The sequence below is a fragment of the Watersipora subatra genome, chromosome 2 (genome assembly GCF_963576615.1).
Source record: "Watersipora subatra chromosome 2, tzWatSuba1.1, whole genome shotgun sequence".
Lineage (NCBI taxonomy): Eukaryota > Metazoa > Bryozoa > Gymnolaemata > Cheilostomatida > Watersiporidae > Watersipora > Watersipora subatra.
In genome coordinates, this window is record NC_088709.1 from 20,350,457 (window position 1) to 20,367,968 (window position 17,512).

Here is a 17,512-nt window from a genome sequence, read left to right on the forward strand (position 1 = left end):
GGGGATGCACCTTCAAAAAAATTTCCAAACCTTTATGCAATCTTGTTGTTGAATTTAACTTGAAGAGAGATTATCTCATTTATATCAAATTGTAAAAATCACAATTAGATAAATTACAGAAATTAAAAATTACAGTTACTACATGGTCATGTCATAATAATTAGTCTACATGTATTTGCTAAAATAGACCATGGATCCGCATAACGTTACTTCCACTTGGCAATGCTTAAATAATTTTGGCAAAGGTAAATTTTCTTAGAATTGTGTAACATATTAGCAGACAAATCACTGAAAATTATGTTTTTTTGCAAGGAATGTTAGAAGTGAAAAGGTTGCTTTGCTTGTTGTCTGATGGATTATTTTTGGACTCAACAAAGTTTCATGCTGTAAATAAAAAATGATTATTGAGTCTTGACTGACAACTTGCAACTTCGTTTTTCTTTTCAGTCAGTACAATAAATAGTTGTGTAACATAAACATGATGTACTGCTCACAAAAAAATCACCTCAAAATCTCTTTCTCATAAAATGTCTTCAACTTATTCACTACGTAATTCATTTTAGGTTGAACATAATTAATTTGTATCAACAAAAGCCATTCAAACAGCTGCTCACAAAATGGGTCAGGCCAAACAAGACAAGTCTTCGTCAGATGCAATGAAATTCGTATGCTCTCTACGAGCGCGTTTCAGAGCTTTTGTGCTTATAGATGTTGGGAATCATCCGCAGTTAACGTTTCACATGAAATGAATACAAATGCTATATATATATATAATACTTATAAGAATCCTTTACTGTCAGTTTCACATGAGCACACACTACAATAGTCTCCATACTAAGCATTTGAACCAAGAAAATCTGAATCCATTCACTTGTAGCTACAAAAAGAGAACCAAACCACATAATATAAAAAAGCTCCAGTGAGGGGCTTCCGTCTGATTTAAATTGTCTGTAAGCCCCACAGAGGGGCTTATAGTAGTGCATGAGTTAAATCGGTCACCACAAGGCAAATATGGTATTCATTATTCGATATCAAGTTGATTTCAACCATTCGGGCACCATTTTCGCAGGTCTGCGAGTGTGCAGTGGCTTTGTGTAAGGCAGTTTTGTAACTGATCAACAATTTGAGGTTTCTTACCAAATAGCGTCAAATCACGTCCATTAGTAGTGAATAAATCACTCGGCGATATTTATTCAGAACTCTTTTACCAGTTTTAACACAACATCATGAGTATAGGCAGCGGTAATCACATCGGTAGTTTCAGAAAAAATCACCAACTTGTCGGCGTTTTTTCTTAAGAAAGTCTTTTTAGCAGCTGACGTTTCGGGCGCGAAATTCAGTAAACTCCCGCCTGATGACGCTATATTTCCCGCTACGGTGGCTTCCATATTGTATTTGTATGAATACAACCTTACCGTTCGGTGCTGATCTCTGAACATACTGACCGCATTTAGCTGTTATATCTGTCATTCTACCCTGTGAGTTATCTAATACACGTGGCTATTTCATGCTTTTATTTGGCTTTTTTGTTATCAAACATAGGTAGGCCTACAGGTATTCTTGCAGTGAATGAAGTGCGCCATGTCCACAAAGCAACAGCTCATGTTTGCTGATAGCCTCTCAGACGCCCTATCACTCATCAAGGCACATGAAATAGAATATATGGTGAAGTATATAAGTTTTGATGGAAAACTCAGCAAACTCAGGACTGAGTCTGAAAACAAACCTTTATCGTTACCAGGTCAGTATGATCTACGTGTATTTTATTGATAGTGATCACTGAGTGTTTTTCAGGTTATCTTTGCAATGTGTAGCGGCTGGACTGGATGTACGTGTAAGTGCACAGACTTGTTAATATATTTCAATCTCTCAGTTTGGAAACGCACTTTATTTCATCATTGCTCATTTTACGAATTCAATTGTAATGTGTCTGTTCGTGGGTGTAAAGGGACGTGTGTACTATCCGGAGTGTTAATCAATAGTGACATTTTACAAACGATGGATGAGCCTTTCGACATGCAGACTTCTTTGCACTGGAGTCCTCAATTATTGGGTGGAATCTATGATCAAAATACGTTCATCTACAATTACAAAAAGCAGCATTTTAATATCTTTAACTTTGTTTTTGTTTCGGCAATTGCACATGATTTTTGATTACTAGGCTTTCTAATAGCTTAACTTTTTTCTAGATGTCCAGAAACGGAGAGTGGTCGCCTATCAGGGAAAGGCTGTTATAAAGTTAGGATCAGTGACCCTAGCATGTCAGCATGGAGCAGACCATAATGCTGGAAAGAAATTAAAATTAGCTGTGAGTAAGCGTTATGTTTATACTAAGGTCTTTATGTTTCTTATTTTTTGCAAGTAAAATCTGTAATCGCCAGAGTATGTAACACAGCCAGAACATGTAACGAACATACAATCAAGGTTGTAATTCAACAAATCAGGAACAATCATATTCACACCCATAGTAGACATTCTGCCCGATTTAGGATGCTTTCAGACTAATAGACCATTGTCATACTGTTTTATTTAATTTGTTCCAGTGTTGGCATTGCAAGGCATCAATTTCTAAATGAGGAGTACAAAAACCCATAGAAATTACCTAATGCAAACACCCTCTGGTAAATTCATCAAAAGTTTGTATGCGTACTGTACATAATTAAATTCAGTAACAAGATAATATCGACAAATACTTGGCGAATAGCATATCGGCATCTGTGTTATTTCGACTTAATAAGCACACCAACTGCCAAATTTAATTTTAAGAACAATGTTTGCTGATATCGTATGCCAAAAAATGTTGTATGGCAAAGGCAGAAAAACGTCGCCTGCCTTCCACACCGTACGATGGTCAAATCGTATGACAGAGTCGTCATAACCCGAAGGCGCACTATACATGTTACAAAGAATCTGCTCAATTGCTATTGACTCACTATTGTTTTTGTTGGTGTAAACTCAGATTAAATAATTTCAGATATAATGCTCAAACATATAATCAATGCTAATCAGCATATTTCTGAGGTACAATATTCATGAGTATTGCAAATATGCGTTGTTGTCGCAACATAGTTTGCAAGGAGGTAACTTCCTGATGAAGTGTTCAATTTTGGATTTTTGTATTGTTAAATATCTTGTAGGCTGAGCAAACTCAGAATAAGGATCATGACTTCGAAAAGAAAAAAGTCTATATACAGGACTCATGGAAACTTAGCTGCCCTGCTAAAGCCCACATAGCTAGGCAAATAGTTATTACTGGATTTGAGGTAACTCATCAATAAGAAATTCATAATTCAGATGACCATCAAAATTTTTGAGCAGGTCCAATGTATTTTATCATTCCTTCGTGTCGCAGGCGCGTCCTTGCTCGATTACCAAGGACTATGTTCAACACTCTATTCTAAACTAAATGAATTGAATTAAATGGTTTGATTCCTACTGATACATTTCAGCTTGACCACATGTGTGGCAGCCAGAGAGATAGGCACTGGCAATTAATTGCCTCATCTACGCATGCGTTGAAGATGGGACAATGTTCTCTCAAGGAGAGATTCATAATTAGCATTTCTCATGCATCTGAGCACCAAGGTCATCCAATTGGTGAGGTAAGCAAAACAATGTTTAAAAATCATAATGGGAATGCATCACTGTGCAGAATATAATGCTAATCTATATATAAATCTCAATGTTTATCTTCCTTGCTTCTGTCTGTGCAGCTATAGCGTTAAAGTTTTAAGAACAAGAAACCCTCCTGTGAACTGGTTTTCAACTTTATCAATCGTTCATGGCTTCGGGTTAAACACTGCAGCTAGCAGTTTTATGTGTGAAATCATACCAGAAGAAAAAGTGTTTGAGAATTTCCAGACAAAAAATGCATGCCCATACATTATAAAAATGCTAAAACTCATATAGGCAACAAGACTGAGGTTGTGAAAATAAGTTCCCGTTTATCCTGTTCTTTTTTTCCTATGCTTACACAATGGCTTATATATTTATGACCTGGTGTTAGGAACACCCTAGCAACATCCTGAAGGGTGTTGCTAATCTATATGCCTGGTCTATTTTTATCTACCAATTTAAAACCCAATTTGCTCTCATTCATACATCAATATATAGAATATCATTCAATATGTGATTTTCTCTTTAGCATTCAGGATATCTCCCAATGGATAAGCGAGTACAAGACCGTGTGACATATATAGTCAACAAGCTGTATGTTACTCAAACTAAATTGGTTGCCAGGCATCTAGCCGACTTTGTAGAAACCAGTTTGTTTCACGGAAATCCGCCACCTAAATCTAATAGAAGGTTCTATCCATCAGCCAAAGAGCTAAAGAACTGTATAGATCGTGTCACAGCTGCTAACCAGTAAGTTATCCAATGCCTGATCAAAACCTTTTATATCCTTATCTAAGATTAAAGGCAAGATTTTCTAACGTGTAATGCCTATGCCATGAGCTCTTTAGCACGTGTCAAAATAACATAGTGAGATTTTACAATCCATCCATAGAGATTCAGTCGTGAAACAAAGTACTTTAATTTCATAAGGATGGCCAGATTGCTATCGATAAGCTTGACTTGGTTTCGGAGGGATGTAATTCTATAATATGCGGTTTTTATTTTTGTGTTATCTCAAAGATATTTGACTTTTCAGTACCCATTCTGATGACCAAGACAACGTTGCAGAGCTCCTCAGGCGCCTCGATCCAAACAATCGATGGAGTTTTCGAAAATCAACTGATACTGGAGAAAAGCTGATGCTTGTGCATCAGACCAGGGATCAGCAACAACTTCTGTACAAATATGGCAACGAGATATGTTTACTTGACGCTACACACAAAACTACACGCTATGGAATACCATTGTTCTTCATCGTGGTAAAAGCAAACGTTAATTATCAGATTATAGCTAGTTTTGTAGTCCTCGAAGAGACCGAGGAAGCTATCAAAGAGGCGATAGCTGTAGTCAAGTCCTGGAATCAGTCCTGGCAGCCAAAGTCGTGGATGGTAGACTGCTGCGCTGCTGAAATATCAGCCGTCAGCACTACATTTCCTGGTAATCACATTACAGATTTTGTTATTCCATACTGCATTGACTTAATGATCACATGCTATTGAAAATTTAAAAGGTGATGTGAGAAAGACATCTGAACAAGTAATGCTTAACATCATTTGTCCAAATGTTTGCTCAGTACAGATTAGCTGCCAACATCCCAGAGATAAATTGCTTAGTTTTCACATAATTTTGTCTAAAGCTATGATCTTGTAGATGAGATTAATTAATGAAGATTCAACCTGTTCGACATGTGATGACCTACCTGTTTCAAGGCGCAAATCATTGCTAAGATATCATTCAAATTCAGTGTTAGAAAGAGTTGACAGTTGAAAACATTTTACAGTGAAATCTTTTTCAGATTCTACTATACTTGTGTGCGATTTTCACCGTCTTCAAGCCTGGAATCGTTGGTTGGTAAAGGGTACCAACAACATCAATAAAGATGTCCAAAAAAATCTAAAGAAACTCCTTGGAGAAGTTGCTAAAAGCCAGACAGAGGGTAAGACAAAAAGCTCATCAATACTTCAATACATCACTATTGTCATTTTAAAAATGCCAGCCCTTCATACTTTTTTCATTCAAAAAAGCATTTACTTGACTGCAACGTGGCAGGCGGTATATTAAATTCACTTGAATTTTGATTGACATATATTTTAAAATGAGCATTATGTCGATACCAACTCTGGTATAAATGAGTTATACAAATGCAAACTATCTGTGATTTGAAATGCTTAAGTAGAACAAGTTCCTATATGCGTGTACACACACATTGTGCAAAGACTGTTGTCCAATGTGCATGCGCCTGCACATTTTGTGCACAAAGTAATTTGTGCTTAAAACCAAGCTACCATGTTCCCTCTCTATTATAGAAATATACCTTCAGAATATGACGGAGCTGCAAGGTAGCAAAGAATGGATGGACCACAAGAACGTCCAAGCGTACTTCAACCAAACATGGTTTAGCAATGGAATGCACAAGGTGAGGTTGTCAGTACACTGATTAGATGGGTTAAAGAAGATGTTTATATTTATTTATTATTTTTCCGAAGTATGATTTGAAATACTTTGAAAATTGATGTGAATTGTATTGTAAAATTACAGAGCTCTATTGTAAAGCATCTATATTTATTCAAAGTTTTTATTGACAGCAGCATAATTATGGAAAAAATTTACCTGCAAGTCCACAGTTGTTCTGGTTCAGATGAACTACACAGATGAAATATTTGCGGAGAATCATAGATTATAAATCCGAATTTAAAATGAATTAGATTGATCTGGTTTTTTCTTTTCAAATCAGAGATGGGTGAAATGTTTTCGCCTCACAAGAGAGCTGAGGGCTGTCAACACCAACAATGGCATTGAAGCTATAAATCGGGCAGCCAAAGTTGAAATAGCTGCAGGAGCACGGGCACAAACTCTGACGGCAATGATGGTGAAACTTATGCGTTGGCTTGCAGCTCATCACAAGAAGTAAGATTTGTAATCACCAGAAGTAAATCACACATAATAATGATTTTAATATCAAAGCTGATGCTGTGGTAAAAATAAGTACATATAAAAGCTATTAAAAAAGACAAGTGTGTCCAAGTTTTGCATTTGTAGCTACAGTAGGACTGCCCTGCGATGATAGTTTCCTGCAACTATTTTTAGGTATGTAGATAAAAATATAAGATTCAGCTCCATGTCAAGACGGTATGCCAAGGACATTCCAGCAGCTCTCCACAACAGACCACATGACTTTGTGAAACATGTGATTAAAAGGCTGGAAAGCGCAAGAGAACTTTTATGCTCTAACTCACCTGAACAATATATAGTTGATGCTAAAAGTTCAATGCCATCATGTTCATGTGAGGATTTCTCACGTCACTCTTTCCCTTGCAAACACATCATCAGACATTGGTTTGATGAGGATGGGCAGTTATGCATTCCAAGCAATCTTACAGTTACCCCATGGATCTGCCTTGATGTTTGTGATGGTAATAGAGAGGATAATGCATACACACCTCCCACAAAGTTGTCTACATATACAGAGGCTATTCCACAGTGCTTCCCAAATAAGTCTACTTCAGATGAAAGTACATTAGCAAAGTTACTTGGAAAAATCCGGGCGTTTGCGGATGACATCAAAAGCTGGACTTACAACTGTGTTGAGAAGGATGTCGCGAATACCGTCTTACAAAGATTAGAAGAAATGCAGCCTTTATGTGTTGGAACCAACATCAAAGCCAACCTAATCGTGCGACCTTCAACAAGTGGTAAACAACGTCGACTCACTCTCAGAGATGGGGGTTTGAAAAGGAGGCGCAGGATGCCACTTAAATACCGACGTCGTTTGGCTGGAATTACATCAGTTCCTCTTGCGGAAACACTGGACGACTGCTTTCCAACTAACCAGTATTCTGGTCCCGGATTGGAATTGGTTGGAAGGCAAGTTATAATTTTAAATGTTTTCCTTTTTTCCTGCAGATTTCATGGCAGCGACGCTTCTTCTTCAGAAAGCATCGTTACTTATTGCCAATACCCACGAAGAAACTGAAGAAATAGCAATGAAATCAATCCTTGCTCAAGAAAAGTCTTGAGAATTGAGTTATAAATTGGTTACTCACTTAACTTTTTTATATCTACCCATTTTTTTACTTGAAGAATACAGTGATAATGCTTGCTGTATTTATCACCTACAGTGAGAAGAAAAGGTACCCACAAGATCCGAACAGCAGCATTCAGATAAGCAGTGTGTGGCTGGCAGATGATGACATGGAGCTGGCAGTCAATCTCATCAGGTTCCAATGGCCTGATATAAAAACTCAAGCGCCGTGTTACATTCAACGTCCAGGAGGTTTTGATACTGCGAATCATTCTAAATATGTTCAGGTAATGCCCTGTTAATGAATGATGAAGCAGTCTGTTAATCTGGTTTGTGGGTGTGGTTACTGTAATCATTCCATGATAATGGTTCATTTAACAATTCATTTGATCATTTTCAATCATATGGCGAGAATTCAATGTACCAGATTTCTTAGCTTTCATTATCTTTGTTAAGTCAGGTATATGTATGACTATATTGTCAAGTGATGGGAAGTTCCAATTGTTTTACAGATCCTGCACACTAATGGGAACCATTGGCTGGCTTGCACCAACATTGGATCCAGTACATTTGTACGACTGTTTGATTCTCTTGCCTTTGACCTTGACGATCAAGCTCTGAAAGGGATTGCCAGTAAGGGTTTGTGCAAACCAGATAAAAAGCTTGCTCTTACTCGATTTGTTTAAAGGTGTTCGCTGTGATTGTACATCACATCACAAGATAGAGACTGATATTTAAACTTAAAAATGAGTTGTCTTGCCTAAATTCATAAATTTACATTTGACATTGAATCATAACTAGGCCGACTCACAGGAGATTGATCAATGACTTGACTACCAGATCATGCCCTAGATCTAAATTTCTGGTTCTCATGAATTCTTGGAGAGAAGTCACAAATGCTCGGATCAACACTTTGCATCTATAGCACAGGCAGATAAACATAGTGGTATTGTATTTTTATCAAGAAAAGTGTTACCTCACAGAGCTCTGAGCGTTTGCTAATTAAATACATTTATGTTATGCACCATCTGGATACATTAGTATTCATTCATTTTTTCAAAACTACAATTTGCACTTTGGTTTTACCTGCAGGTTTACACAAGACCCTAGCACCACATTTGCGGCTCCGATGGGAAAGTGTGCAGAGGCAAGATGGAGCCAATGACTGCGGGCTATTTGCAATTGCTTTCTTGGTAGAGACACTATTTGGGTTCAACCCGGCCAAGGTATAAGGTTATGTGGATTTAATTTATGACATTCCACTTTTGTTTTGATGAAAGGAAACATTGTTTTTTATATATTAACTTGTGGAATAGTCGTATCATTTCTTTCACATTTGCAGCAATTTGAGTTCAGAAATCAATTTTGTCCATCGTTCCCTATGCGTTCAACTATATGTACAATGACTAAATGACAATCTTTTGATGATATGTTTCTATGCTGACTTGCAGATAAAACCCAAGTAAGAAGGGTAAGAGCAATTACTGCTGTGCTACTGCACTTAAGAGTGGCTTGGTTTCAATATAACCCTTATGTGACCTTGCACTGTGCATAATCGGTCATTTACGTTTGCGAACACTGACTCGCTAATGATGTGTACCACGCTTATAACATAGTTTCTGATTAAGATTCCTAATATTAACCCAACCTAATAATCTGTTCTGTTAACAACCTGTGTGGTATTTATCTTCCTACTATTTCTAATTTTAAGTAGAGTAGACACTCTTACAAAGTAAGTAATCCATTCCAGCAGCGTTGACATTATAAGGAATTTACGTTATTCGAATAGTAAAATACATGTGAATTGCCTAATCTGTTCCAAGATATCTCTAAACTCACCCCTTTGGTCATACAGATTACTAAATCACATTTGTACTCAACAGGTGACTTTTGACCAGAGACTGTTGCGCATGCATTTGTTCAACTGTCTGAAAGAGGGAGAGTTTACACGGTTCCCCAAGTGCTTAGAGGAAAAAAGGCGGGTTCGCTCAAAATACGTGACAGTGAAGGTAAAAAAAACCTGTGCATCAGTTTCTGAATTATTGTTGAGGCAGAAAATATAAAGATAAGCAATGTTCAACATATCAACTTTTTCGTATAAATATGCATAATTTGAATATTTGTTTGGACTTTCAGGTTTACTGCAAGTGCAGATTGACATGGCGGAGAGATGGAGAGGAAGGGGTAGAATGTGACCAGTGTGGGGACTGGTATCATTCCCATTGTGTGGGACTACCTATCGGCTACACCATTGGGAAACATATCATTCCTTACAGATGTGACAGTTGTATTTAAAAGCGGATGCCATATCAAGCAAAAAGCAAAAGAATTACTTTGTACGTACAATATAGTAGTGCATCACAATGTGCATCTGGTACATCCATAATGAATGCAAATGTTGCAATACCAATGTAAGGGTTGTGAAAGATAACCTTTTACCAATCAAAAGATACATGAAATTTCTTTCGATAGAACTGCCCTTCAGTGTATGGTAAAATAATGTGCAGTCTTTTGGCTGTAATAATGAATCTGCATTGATTGCATATTTCATAGGTGTGTGCTTGGAAACTTAAGAGATATTTTATGGGTGTGGATATGCTATAATATGATTATAAATTCCTCGTAATAATTGTTGGATATATTCGTGCAAATAGGGGTTCTTGCCATTCCCAAGCTGAGCTCAGTGCAAATACTGTTTACTAATACCTAAATTTGTTTTAGATTTCCTCTCACGAATCAGTCTTGTCTCAATAAATGGCTCAAGGCCGTGTCCAGAAAAGACTCACTTTCACACACCACAGAATCTGTTCTGAAAATTTTCGATTCCACCACTGACCATTACATTGCATCAGGTGATAAATGGATGCCTAGTCTAAAAAGTGATGGTCGAAACCGCTGTTGCCGACAGACTGCAAGTTGAATTCACGGACTTAGTCACAATTAAAGAAAAGACTATTATATATACACTTCGCAAGAACCATTGTGTTGACATAAACTACCAATCTCGGCTTCCCATTTCTGTCACTGGTGATGTGTTTAGCGCATGGTCTTTGAAATTTTGTTTTGAGTTTTAGATCTTGACAATTACAAAGCATAATGTTCATATGCTATACTAGATTTTGTGTGAATATTCTGTGTATTTATAACCGAGTGTATATGATTATGAAATTGTAGCAGTACTTACGAAATCTAAAGAATTATCAGTACAAACTCTGGTCGAATTCTAACCAGCATCTTTCTGTTCATACATATTATATTATCATCGAAATATGAGTCAGCTTTATATAAAAATACAACAGTGTCAAAAGACTGAATGATATGTGAATAGCTTTACACAATATGCTATCTAACTTTTGCTATTTTTTTGTTAGTTACATCACCACCCCTTCATAGTTTCCTTATTTACCACAAACAATGTAAAAGCTCTATTGTGTTCATGTGAATTGTTATAAGCTTTTTAGGATTAACTCATCTTATTTTGAGACACAATTTTTAAAACAAGAAATTTTAAAGTAACTTTTGTGTGAGTTTGCTCTATACCGAGTTTGCTCTATGCGAATTGTTCTGTTTACTGAAGGGTTCTGAACTTCAAATAAAGATAGCATCTAGAATAGAAATGTATTTAGTAAATGGATGTCTATACTGCCCCAGCAAAAGCTTAAATATTTTGATATTGTATATGTGCGGTATGATTTATCAGTGATGTGCTGTCAACAGTTTTCAGCAGTGATAATACAATGATTTTCAATAAAAAAACAACAGAATTTACTTGAAGTTTTCTTTTGGAGAAACAACCCCTTGAAAAGATGACATCTGGTATTTTTGGAGGAGAAACAATTCTGTAAAAGTAGTTACAACCTCTGCAGCAAGCAGAGGTTGCATGCACTTGATTTTTGTGCGTATCTTGTAATGGAATCATAGCCTTATAAGCTAGGGAAGTCGCCAACTTAATCTTTCTCTCAGTTTGAAATACATGTATTTGCTATAATGTTCCTATATCAATGCTTACGTTAGTTTGTTATAGAATTTCCCGCCTGGTGACGACAATTACGATTTATCCTCTCGATTGAACAACCTGCCATGATTGGCCGGCGAACGGTAGCACTAATTTATATTAACTTTCCCGCCTCCATACGTCAGCTGCGAAAAAGACTTTCGATAAAAACACAGCTCCATGATTGGCCGGCGAACGTTAACACTAATTTATATTAACTTTCCCGCCTAAAAACGTCAGCTGCGAAAAAGCCTTTCGATCAAAACAGCCACATGATTGGCTGACGAACGGTAACGCTAATCATACTAAATTTCCCGCCTGAAAACGTCAGCTGCTAAAAAGCCTTTCTTAAGAAACGCCCACTTGTCGGAATCTCCAACAGGTATTCGGCGTTAAGTATGACTCGCTTGGTCTTCCATAACCGTGGTTTTACGACGTTTTGTCAGTTTACGTCTATTAAATCTTTACAAAGAGATTAAACGCTTTTTTTGTATTACTGTATACCTAATGAACCAAAATATCAACCGAGATTGTTTGTGGGCATATACATGGAATTTAGTTATAACTTTTCGGAATTTATGAAGTTCGATGCGCGGGAAAGCTAAAAATCCGCATCGTACTCCTTCGAAAGATTTCGAAGGTATGCATTTACATCGTATTATGCCTGAAAATATCGGACAAGGCAAAACTAGGAGGAGGAAATATCCGCCGTACTGATTTATTTTTCCGGTTGTTGTAGTTTAATTAATGATTTAACGATGCTTAACTCATCTGCAATACTTGCAATAAAATTCACAATATAGTAATAAATGATATTGACGCTCTTTGCGATCGTTATTGCAGGTGAGTAAAGTTTTTTGCATTGGTACAAATTCAAGTTTTTCTCCGTAAATAAAACCGAGTGTTAATTAAAGACTGTTTCTAAATAATTGCACTCCATGGTGGTAAACTGCAGTGGATTATCGTTCTTGGATGCGTTTGACGTTGGAAAACAGCTTGAAAAGCATTTGCGAGTCATAGAATGGATATCTTGGTCTTGGTCAATCGAACCCTAAGACCTCGATCCCCGAGGAAAAAATGGCCATCATGTACGTATCTAGATCTAGTTCAAATGTTTTCAATAAAAGTCAAGTAATATTCGAAGTAAGTAAAATTATGACTATAAAAAGTGCGTTAAAAATTTCCTCGTAGGTCGCGAGAGGTTCTCGGTAAAAAACTGTTATGATAAAATGTTTTGCTGGCTGGAACAGCCCTAGGTACGTCATTGGATACCGATCTGGTATGATGTGAGTGTGTGTCATTGTGTATATTGTTAAAATTATTGATTAAAGACTCATGCACACTGCTGGAGAGAATTTTTATAAGTAAAACCATTCGAGCCGACTTCCGTCTGTTCTTAAGCAATTCCAACCCTAATTTGTCTCTGGCCATAGTTACGCTCTCCACCCCTTTAAGATCCGCAATAAAACGCACAGCGCGCCTCTGGACATTTTCCAGTTGTGTTTCATGTTTTATGAGGTATGGATCCCATACCTCACAAGCCAATTCCAAAACGGGCCTGCACAGACTAAGATATGCAATTCTTTTGACGTTTCTGGGTGCTCCGTGTAATACTCTCCTCAACATCCCTAACCTTTGATATGCTCTAGAGGTAATGTCATCTATGTGTATGTCCCATTTAAAGTCATTAGAGACACTCACTCCCAAGTATTTAAAATATTCCACAATCTCCAAGTGTACGCCATAAAGGGTATACGATAAATTAACTTGGTTGATTGGTGGCTTCCAGCCAAACAAAACTACTTGGCATTTCTTAGCATTAAACTCCATTCTCCATGTGTTAGCCCATCGCTCAAGAGATAAAAGATCTTGCTGAAATAAAAGCGTATCACTAGGCGTTGTAATTGGACAGTATAAGAGAGCATCATCAGCAAAAAGGCTTATAGAAGAATGCTGAAGAGAACTTGTCTTTATATAATTTGTCTTTAAAATGTCACGCTTCTGTAAACAGGCATTCATTAAAAAGAGTAGGCCTATGGCACTAAAAGGGTTACATATTGCTTTCGTTCTTTAACTGTACCTCTGTGCTTTAAGAGAAGTACAACTTTTAATATGATTTTTTTCACGTATCACAGCGATGTTATCGAATGTCTTAATAACTGATAAAAACACTTTTGCTGGTTGAGCGAGCTTTTGCTAATATAATTGAAATGGCTTTGAAGCCATATATGCGTAGAAAAATGTGTAAAGCATGTTACTGAGTAGTAGCATGTGTCTTTTGATTTCATTACCTACTTCAGAGGCATTGTTGATAATAAATCTCATTGCGAGTGACTGTGTGTTGTGTACAAACGGAGTAATAGTGAATCATTAATAGTTCTTGACTGCCATAAAATAGAGAAGACAACTCTGATGTGACAAACTCTGATACAAGTTTGAACGCCATTTCCTAAACTTAATTTGAAGAATTCTTTCTTTGCCATTATTTTTGTCTCCAAAATTTCATAAAGATGAAGATCTATACGCATATATCAAATGAGTAAAGACATGTTTGTTAGTCACTGAGCTACTAAACTTGTTATTCAGTTGGAAAATGTTGAGCAATATTAGTAGTGACCAACCAGCAGTTTTTAGTGGCCAGATTTAGGGTTTGCAACTACAAGGTTATCGGTTCAATCTCAGTCCAAGTCCATAACCATTAGATTCTTACCATATAGATAGTTTATCGATTTGTTGTTTGCAAGATCTCTAATGTGGTTTGTTTGCGATTTTTTAGAATGAATCTCACAAGATCTGGCCATTATCCTTGCAACTAATCGTCTAATCGCTATCTAGTCAATCACCACTACTATGGTCAATTTGCCAACCATACACCGGTTCGGCTCAACAGTGAATTCTCCATAACCAATTGAATCGGTATCAATAAATGTGGGACAGGTGAGATCTAGACATATTTCTTGTATTTTTCCATCACTATTGCAAATTTTCCATGTCTGTGTTTTTATTATACATGTTGTAGGCTTACTAATATGTTATCAATATGCTTTAATTCAGCTACATGGAAAGTTAGTTTATTTGTGCCCTAAGCCCTTAATGTCATGACAACCATATCAAATTCGATAAACATACCATATAATATTCAGTACATAAGACCAGTCCTTCTAATGCAATGTCGCCTCGCGCACTGACCAGTGTGTTTTTATGCTACACCTACAAGCTTCCAGCTCGCTGCGCTGGAAGATGTTACCATAGAGCATTTGTGTTTGAATCCCAACAGTGACTTCGTTTCTTTCATGAATTTAAATAGTATTGCTGCGGTGTCTGCACAAAAATACGACGGTAATGTAATTCATGGCACGATTTCTAGTAAAATTCAACTTCAAAAAACCGTTGCAAATCAAAATTACATGATATCACATATAGGAATTTATTTATAAAATAGTGAAATACCAGTAATCCTACTCAATGTGAGCTGATTGGAACACCAGGTCCCCATTATTCACCATTCGAAATGTCATCATTAGGATTCTCTTCTGGAATTACGTGATATGTTTTGAATTTGATGTTGGTTTTTGTAGTATCTGCCTACAAGGCCACACTTCAGTAATCCATTTGACACATCCACTATTGGGCATTCACACCTTTTTCTTGTACATGAATCACGATTCCTGACAGAAATCTGTCTTGAGGCATTGCTACTCTGTTGAATACCTATTATCCGAGGTAGCGGTTTTGTTCTTGTATTGAGGTGAACCAGTACGTTGGTTAAGTGCTTGTTTTTTGTTCCCTGTGATCTTCACTATAACATGCTACTCTCAGTCTTTTGTTAATTGTAGTATTCCCTACGGCGCCAAAAATGGTGTCCTTACTGATGGTGTTTTGAATGCCATTTCCTCAGCTACGCATTGCCCGCCTCTGATCCCGATTGAACTATTAGCGAATAAAAGATTTGGGCCATGGAAGAGGTTACGGTATGTGCATGTCAAAACCAGGATTTTCGAACCAAACTTCAGATCTCGACTTGTACTCTGGAATTTACGATAGATCTATAATAGTTACTCTCCCTTTAACTGTGATTTTTGTTATTGAAAGTTGGAAAAATTAGTTTCAAATTTAGAAATGCTGTAGTACAAAACGTAGATTTTTTTGGCAGATTGGAAGCACATTTTAATACTAACTACCTAGCACATCAGAATTTTAAGCAGAGAAAATATGGAAATCTAAGAGTTGTGTGCACATGTACATAATTAAGAAAGCAACTCTTGAAAGTTTGCATTGTGTTAGATTATGTATAACTTGTGATAAGCATGATAGGTTGAGAATTGTGCTGCCTTTTACCAAAACGTCAACTTAGAGCTAGTAGTGCGATGTATTTTTTTTTCTCTTTTTATGACATGATTTTTAGCCATTTTATTGTGATATAAGATAGGTATGATTGAAGAATTTGACAATATGTAAGAGGCAACAATAGCCGATTGACTATGTATTTTTAAAAGAGTGTACGCGCTAATTCAAACAAGCTTATAAAGGAAATTGAAAAGGCAGGCTGCTCGCATACTTCTAGATCAACTAAAACTTACAAAATCTTATCGTTTAATTTTTCATTAAATATTTGCACGGCGTTTCTTAAAGCTTTGGAACAATCTGCAATAGCATTAGCAGTGCTTCTCATTTACCTGCGTATATAGCTGTTTGCACATATAGTGTCTCATCAGAAAGGTTTACTTTCTGATGGCTTCTGATACTTTCGTTAGCTTACAGTTTGTTATTATTTTTTAATGGATATGTCCAAGTTCGTGTTTTTTGCTACATGAGATTTACTAATTAATTTACCGCATTGCTATTCTACAACAACTCTTTTTTAAATTTCAAATTATTAAAATGATAATTCAGCATAAGAACAATGCGACTAGGACATTAGTTGCTTCTGAAGAAACTTACTATTAGCGCAACCCTAAATATGATATGCTTGTGCATTTTTCATAATATGCCAATATGAAGTTGCAGCCTTATAGGAAGCTCAGTTATGAAGCCATTAAATAAAAAGCTGATTAGGATGATTTTGAAAATATGGTGGTTGTGCACTCTTGTATCCACCTGTGCCTATTATGAGGAATCGCGATTCCAAAAACTTGAATGAGTGGACAATATTACCTTATTATAGAGTGCCCACAAATAGTGAAAAGAAAAGTATTGCTGGTACTATTTCATGTATCTAGCAAGTGACACTGTGATGTGGCAGATCAACCTCGATGTTCATAATTACTTTGTTAACATGTTGTTGCCATATTTAGTTTATACTCATATTTGCTTTGTTTGTATTCTGTACTTTTTAGCAGTTCTCATCTGCTAATATAAATGCTTCTTCACATTTCAGGGCTTAAAGGATTGTACTGTAATCTGAATTGTTGGATGAAAGAACAGCCTTCGCCACCACAATCCAAGGACGGACGAGCTGGAAAAACTTTAGTCTAATGTGGTAAAGCATTTGGTGGACTAGCATTATTCACAAATATGATCATAGCTTTGCTTGTTTGTCTCTGTGTATCATTGATATATAATTTATTCTGGTGTAAAGGTTGTGGTATTTTTCTGCCATGTTTTGATGATGACAATATATATAGAGTTTAGTCATTTTATAGCTATATTTTTATTGTGTTTCATATTATTTTTTGTTATTATATCATGCAACTGTTTGTACCAAAATATACAGCTTCGGAACCATGCCCTAACTATTGAGATGCTCACAAAGATTATTTTAAGAATAATCTAGTAAAAGTCTTCGTATATATCTAAGGTGCAATATTTGTTGAATGTCCGTCAGCCTTGAGAAGAGATGTTGTGTGAAGGTTAAGCATGGCACATTATAGAAAAATTAGGTT

General features: G+C 36.5%; 2 protein-coding genes and 1 long non-coding RNA gene across 7 annotated transcripts in view; all 3 read left to right on the forward strand.

Annotated features, from left to right (window-relative positions):
- Positions 1-17,512, forward strand: part of LOC137388030 (gastrula zinc finger protein XlCGF57.1-like) — a 67,693-nt gene that overhangs the window by 31,263 nt on the left and 18,918 nt on the right. The gene's annotated exons all lie outside the window — the stretch shown is intronic.
- On the forward strand, positions 1,401-11,279 carry LOC137386921 (uncharacterized). 5 transcript variants are annotated; one of them, XM_068073147.1, is made up of 17 exons: positions 1,401-1,478; positions 1,555-1,741; positions 2,190-2,308; positions 3,138-3,263; positions 3,450-3,602; positions 4,145-4,365; positions 4,652-5,052; positions 5,411-5,551; positions 5,922-6,031; positions 6,350-6,522; positions 6,703-7,483; positions 7,738-7,923; positions 8,149-8,269; positions 8,729-8,862; positions 9,520-9,645; positions 9,773-9,972; positions 10,358-11,279. In XM_068073147.1, the coding sequence occupies exons 2-16, from the start codon at positions 1,570-1,572 to the stop codon at positions 9,929-9,931; spliced, it is 3,123 nt and encodes a 1,040-aa protein (XP_067929248.1). In that variant the 5' UTR covers positions 1,401-1,478; positions 1,555-1,569; the 3' UTR covers positions 9,932-9,972; positions 10,358-11,279. The 5 variants fall into 5 exon arrangements, with proteins under 5 accessions (XP_067929248.1, XP_067929247.1, XP_067929249.1 ...); XM_068073146.1 differs by having other exon boundaries at positions 1,402-1,478; positions 1,567-1,741; XM_068073148.1 differs by lacking the exon at positions 9,520-9,645 and having other exon boundaries at positions 1,402-1,478; positions 1,567-1,741.
- Positions 12,344-15,411, forward strand: LOC137387784 (uncharacterized). Its single transcript, XR_010977948.1, has 3 exons — positions 12,344-12,473; positions 14,407-14,567; positions 15,209-15,411. It is a non-coding gene; the product is annotated as an uncharacterized lncRNA (long non-coding RNA).

Coding starts and splice junctions, on each gene's coding strand:
- LOC137386921 (XM_068073147.1), top strand. CDS start 1,570: ATGAAGTGCGCCATGTCCACAAAGCAACAGCTCATGTTTGCTGATAGC. Junction 2,309..3,137: donor GAAAGAAATTAAAATTAGCT/GTGAGTAAGCGT, acceptor AATATCTTGTAG/GCTGAGCAAACTCAGAATAA. Junction 6,523..6,702: donor CTTGCAGCTCATCACAAGAA/GTAAGATTTGTA, acceptor AACTATTTTTAG/GTATGTAGATAAAAATATAA.